The 6,471-nt window shown below is 37.2% G+C and overlaps 1 protein-coding gene across 3 annotated transcripts in view; it reads right to left on the bottom strand.

Moving 5' to 3' along the window:
• Positions 1-6,471, bottom strand: part of Rabgap1 (RAB GTPase activating protein 1) — a 114,953-nt gene that overhangs the window by 51,956 nt on the left and 56,526 nt on the right. For all 3 annotated transcript variants that reach the window (XM_021193476.1, XM_029536946.1, XM_021193477.2), the window contains exon 12: positions 2,243-2,336. In XM_021193476.1, the coding sequence (XP_021049135.1) occupies positions 2,243-2,336 (94 nt within the window). The remainder of the gene's footprint in view (positions 1-2,242; positions 2,337-6,471) is intronic.

Genomic DNA, 6,471 nt, shown 5'->3' with positions numbered 1-6,471 from the left:
TAGCCCTGGCTGTCCTGGAACTCACTTTGTAGATCAGGCTGGCTTCGAACTCAGAAATCTGCCTGCCTCTGCCTCCTGAGTGCTGGGATTAAAGGCATGCGACACCACGCCCGGCAGCAGTATTAGTCTTTATGCTATTAATTAAAGGTTTGAAACATTATGGCCTTGGGTTAAATAAACTTAAGCTGACATACAATTAATTGTCCTTTTCCAATTATTATTTATGATTGTTTTGATTTTCAACAGCAGAGGTAGTTGTGACAGAATATCATTGGCCCACAAAGTTAAATATTTGCTATTTGACTCTTCACAGAAATATTTGCAAACCATAACTTAGACTAGTAAAATTTCTTTCAGAATAATTTTAGCCATTGACAATATTAACTCTACATATAACTAGCACAGTATTTTATACTGAGCACAATAGTGCTCCTGTCTTCCAAGAGTCACAGTCTACTGAACCTGGAGAATGACACATAGATCCTAGTGCTGTTATTAAAATCTATCTTAGGGGGGATGGAAGATGGCTGAATAGATAAGGGCACATACTGCTCATCCTGAAGACCAACTTAAATTCCTAGCATCCATATCAGACAACTGCCTATAACTTCAGCTCCAGGGGATTAGGCTCATTCATGTGCACATGTCCCCCCATCACCTCCCCCCATAATTAAAGTAATCATTTTTTTTAGATTTTATATTTTTATTTTATATATGTGAGTACACTGTTGCTCTTTTCAGACACACCAGAAAAGGAAACTGGATCCGATTGCAGATGGCTGTGGGCCACCATGCAGTTGTTGGGAATTGAATTCAGAACCTCCACAAGAGCAGTCAGTGCTTTAACTGCTGAGACTTCTCTCCAGCCAAATAAAAACAAATTTTTTAAATCTACTTTCAGTAAATAAATTAGCATCAGGACCAGACTGGCTATGTTAACAAATTCTGGGTTTGCCAGTTTAGTTATCAGAATGCCTAACCTGTGTGTAAAAATGTACAAGTCTGTAATATTGTTATAGTTGAAAGAGTGCACACAATTTGGTGCTGTGCTAAATGTATGATAAATATTTAAACTACCAACCCTAAGACCCTAGAACATATAGGATGGACAAAAATGTTCAGATGGGCCAGGCGTGGTGGTGCACACCTCTAATCCCAGCACTCGGGAGGCGGAGGCGGAGGCAGGTGGATTTCTGAGTTCGAGGCCAACATGGTCTACAGAGTTGAGTTCCAGGACAGCCAGGTTTATTCAAAATTGTTATAAAGGTGAACTGCTGCTTTGCTCACTGAAGCACTCTGACTTACACTAATGCTTTTTTTTTTGGGGGGGGGGTCTCACTTTTATATTAAAATTTCCCACACAAATGGCAATTAAAAAACTGACAATATCTGATTTCTGTCCCCTATTTTTCTACTTGCCAACTGCACTTAGATATCTTAAATTTCCATGGGGAAATTTATCTAACACTGAGAATAACTAATAATTGGAAGAGAGGAAAACAGACTGAAAAAGAACCATCTCCAATTGTAGTAGATTTTCAAGCCAGTTCACCACACCTGTGGGCTGCTAACTGTTAAACATTTGGCCTGAGTAGCATGCAGGTTGGTATCTTCAAAAGGGCAAACAAGACAGGTCTCACGTGCCTCTCGCATAGCACCAATAGCTACATTTTAGAAGTATATATCTGAAACCCTAAGGAATTCCTTGGACCAGAGGTTGTAGAGGATGTCTAAATTAAGTTAAACAGAGTTCTGATTGCATCTAATTTCAGTGTACCATAGAACCAGGCATGTATTCATTACATTTCCTCATCCCTCTAGTAGAGGGCACACTGCTGAAAACAGATTTTGCAACCACACGTAGATTTATGGAGCAGCCTCATTTGCACAAAGCCATTGTAGAGAAACCTCCTTATACTCCTTCAGTTAGAACTTCGCAAGCAAGAGGTAGCTCTGGCTTTAAAGAGAGAAGGTGGAGGAGGCAAGTTCTGTGGTTATAATTGACTAACTAGTCATTCGTATTTTCTCTAAAGTACAGGACCAAATGACAGAGAGGAGAACTCTTCCTCTCTGCCTATGAATTCCATGTCTGGATATTTTTCTCATCAGTGAGACTTTATTAGGTTTCTAATGATCTCAGACTGATTCATGTGTTTGTTATTATCCTTATAAATGTCTAATAGATTCCCCAGTAAATGGAGAGTGACAGGTGAGAAGCAGAGTGAATGAATCTATAACTCACCATTTTGACAGCAGTTCGCCCCATGTTTCAAGAATTTTTTCTGCACATTCTTTGGATACATCCCCAAATCCACTCAAGAGAGGTTCATCATTATCTGTAATATGCAAAGAAAGAAAGAAAGAAAAAAGAGAAAAGAAGGGGAAGGGGAAGGGGAAGGGGAAGAAGGGGCAGGGGGCAGGGGGCAGGGGGCAGGGGGCAGGAAAGGAAAGGAAAGGAAAGGAAAGGAAAGGAAAGGAAAGGAAAGGAAAGGAAAGGAAAGGAAAGGAAAGGAAAGGAAAGGAGAGAGAAAAGAACATGGGATTATTAAAGGCAAATGTAAACATTTATTGGGAACATGAAGCTATAATGTATGTTCTCAATATTTATGCACAATGCTTTTATAACCTGTTTAATTCTCGCTTCCTTTCTATGTCTTTATTATGTCAATTATAGAAAAGTCATTTATGTATAAAATACAGAACTCAAAATGTGAAATGTCCTCTTTTTCCAAAGTAATCAGTTTTATGTACAAAACCATGTAACAGTTTTATCTAAAATAGTAAAGAATAAAGCTATCTCCCCCAAGAGTCTAGTAAAGGAACGTGGTAAATGGTGGAATAAATGATGGTTTTATTGAATCATTTCTCATTTTTGTTTCTCTAGCTCACTTTCCCAACTTTTACCTTTATGTGTCTGAAAATGCTCTAACGACATTTAATACTTTGCATACTAATTTAAAAAATATTGAATTATGTCAGTTATGTAAGGTAAATGAATGCAAGTGTTTGTATTTACATAATGATATAAGAAGATGAAGAGGTAAATCATCAGTATGATCTGTTAAAAACACCAAGCAAATGGAGCATAATCAAGATATTAATAATCACTGCATGAGTGAATGATGAACTATCATGAATATTATTTCTGGTCTGTAATGACATTATGACTTTATAGATGTTCTATAGAATGACATTAAGTTAGAACAGAAAACAAAATATTAATAAGAACAAAATGAATAACTTAAACTTTAAGTATTGAAAACTAAGAATATATAGGAGACTAGAGAGATGGCTCAGAGTAACAGTAACTACTCTTTCAGAGAAGCTGGATTCAGTTCCCAACAACCATCTGTGGCTCACAACCACCCTGTAAATCCAATTGCAAGGGCTCTGAAGCCTTATTTTTTTCTTGGACAACAGGCATGCCCATGGTGCACAGACATATATGCAGGCAAAACACCCATAGACATTAAAATCAATAATAAAACTAATTTCAATTTAATTAATCAGAATTTAGAGACTATAAAATATGCAAGTGGTAAAGAAAATGACAGTGAGGGGCTGAGGACATAACTCAGTGACACATAAGTACTACACTTAGCATATTTGAGGCCCTGATTCACACCCAGCACCAAAGAAGAGAAAACAGGAGGTAAAAATGGGACATTTCCACTCAATTCTCTGAATACTGGTACATTTTTAACAGTTTGCTATCTGCAGCATTAGGATTATGCTGTTTTTCACTGCTTTATTGTGCATATGCCTAGAAATGATTGCCCCAAGTTAAAAACCATTATTTTTAAGGATTTAATAATTTTCTGACCAACTGTCTTTTCAGTTATAAAAATTTATATTCTCATTAATTGGGTACAACAGTCCTTGTACGTCCTTTTACATCCTCACTCAGCAAAACTGTGAGGACAGCATTACCATGTACTCCTCCTTCAGAGATTACTGCCTCAAAGCAGCAACTTTAAAATTAAGCACATAAATCTTTGACACCTATTATTAAACTTCCTACATTGTTAGCATTTTGGATATTTTCATAATTATGATTGTGAAACAAAGGAAAGACAGACTGAATATAAATGAAATATTTCTGTATGTAAATAATGGAGAGCTGAAAAAACTCAAGACTCTAAGGACAATTTCCCCCAAACCCATTAGTATGTCAGAGAATGATACTACTTTGTAATTTCTCAATTTTCCATTCATTAAAACATCCACCACATACAACCTGTGATGGAAAACATAAAAAACGTGCTAAAATGGGCTGGATATCACTGGTGAACCTAATTATACAATGTCAAGGAAATTTACATTTGACATGGTGTGGTAAGTCCTTCCGAAGCGGTAGGAAGATCTATCTTCCACAATTCTCTCCTACTTCTCTAGACTCTTTCAATAAATCCTAATAGGAATATCATGGAATTTGTCATTAGAATCCAAGGTACTCAAGTTATGGGTAGAGAAAGGGAATATGAAGTCATTTCAAGTGTTAGAATATTATTTTGTAAGTTCAGCTTTCTTGTCAAGTGTCCTCTAGGTGAGAAACCTCTGTGGAATATTGTCATTTTTTCCCAAGGGGCAAACATCACAGTATAATAGGCGTTCCTGGTGGAAAAGCTGGATTAGAAAGATTTTGCTTGAAGAAGGCATGGCCAAGATCCCTGCACTCTAGATTTGTCACAAATGTCCTGTTGTATGTGTGGATCCTAGGACTTAACTCCTGCCAGTATGTTCTGAGTACCCACTGCACGTTAGATATTGTGATCTACACTGAGGAAACAACACAGGGCAAATAGACTCCTATTCCTCTGCAGAGTTGATGTTCCAGCATTTACTACCTTCCCCATGGACTATCAGGTAATAATAGTCTTTATTTCTCTCTAGTTAAGAACTATCAGTAGAGACTCCTAAACCCACTCAAAAATTTGAATCTCTCTTTCACAACTTAGTGTTAGGTATTCTCAGTCCTGATGTCATTATTTAGTTAGGGCGAAAATTTATTTTCACCAGCAGATATTCCTCAAACTCTAAGGAAAGGAAACTGAACATTTTCCTTGCACAACAGTCTTTCTGACCTCTAAGTTGTTTGTACTGCTGAGTTTCAATGAGGTTTATGTAGACATTTTTCTATTCTTCAACTGTAGAAGATGTTGACCTAAAAGAGAAACTGCAAGTTTTAAGTCTACCAGATATATAGCTGACAATTCCAAACAGGGAGAATGTTCTATGTCCCCATGAAAAAAACATTTGAGGGGCTGGAGAGATGGCTCAGCAGTTAAGATCACTCTGGGCTATCCTTCCACAGGTCCTAGTTTCTATTTCCAGAACACACATAGTGGCTCATAACCATCTATAACTTGTAGTCCCACTGAATCCAATGCCCTCTACTTATGTACAGACATAAAGGTAGACAAAACAACCTTATATATAAAATAAATACATGAATAAATCTGAAAGAAAGAGAGAGAGAGAGAGAGAGAGAGAGAGAGAGAGAGAGAGAGAGAGAGAGAGAGAAAGACAAAGCAGGCAGGCCGACCACAATTTGGAATGGTTTGGCAGAGGAATGCCAATTTAAAAAGAATACATGGGCCTTTATGCATGTCAATGATTTATGAGAGCCAAATGTAGAAGATAACAGGTTTCAGGTCAGAGTCAAAGCACACAAATTCAGATTCACATTATGACTGCCAATTTTTATATGTGTAGCCTGTGGCAAATTTTTTAATTTCTGATTCTACTTCTTTATATGAAAAACAAGGACAATAATAATTTCTATTTTTCAGGCTTACTGTGAGGATTATGAGAATCAGGCACTTTGCTACCACACAATAACCATTTAATCATTAAAAATTAATAATCCTAAAAACTGACCATAAGGTGATTAATCACAAGATAGTGGGACTTAAACAAATAAACAAGAACTGAAAAGTCAGTGCTTATTTTCATCTTAAAAAAGCAGAAATGAGGGACTGGAGAGATGGCTCAGCGGTTAACAGCACTGACTGCTCTTGCAGAGGTTCTGAGTTCAATTCCCAGAAACCACATGGTGGCTCACAACCATCTGTAATGGGATCTGATGCCCTCTTCTGGTATGTTTGAAGAGAGCAATGGTGTATTAAAAAAGAAAAAAAAAGAAAGAAAGAAAAAGAAAAAGCAGAAATGAACCCACACCTATGGTCACTTGATCTTTGACAAAGGAGCTAAAATCATCCAGTGGAAAGAAGACAGCATTTTCAACAAATGGTGCTGGCTCAACTAGAGATTAGCATGTAGAAGAATGCGAACTGATCCATTCTTAATATGCTTGTACAAAGCTCAAGTGCAAGTGGATCAAGAACTCCATATAAAATCAGAGACACTGAAACTTATAGAGGAGAAAGTGGGGAAGAGCCTTGAATATATAAGCACAGGGGAAAAATTCCTGAAAAGAACAGCAATGGCCTGTGCTGTAAGATGAAGAAT

The sequence above is a fragment of the Mus pahari genome, chromosome 3 (assembly GCF_900095145.1).
Source record: "Mus pahari chromosome 3, PAHARI_EIJ_v1.1, whole genome shotgun sequence".
Classification (NCBI taxonomy): domain Eukaryota; kingdom Metazoa; phylum Chordata; class Mammalia; order Rodentia; family Muridae; genus Mus; species Mus pahari.
This window is presented reverse-complemented; position numbering and strand designations above follow the sequence as displayed.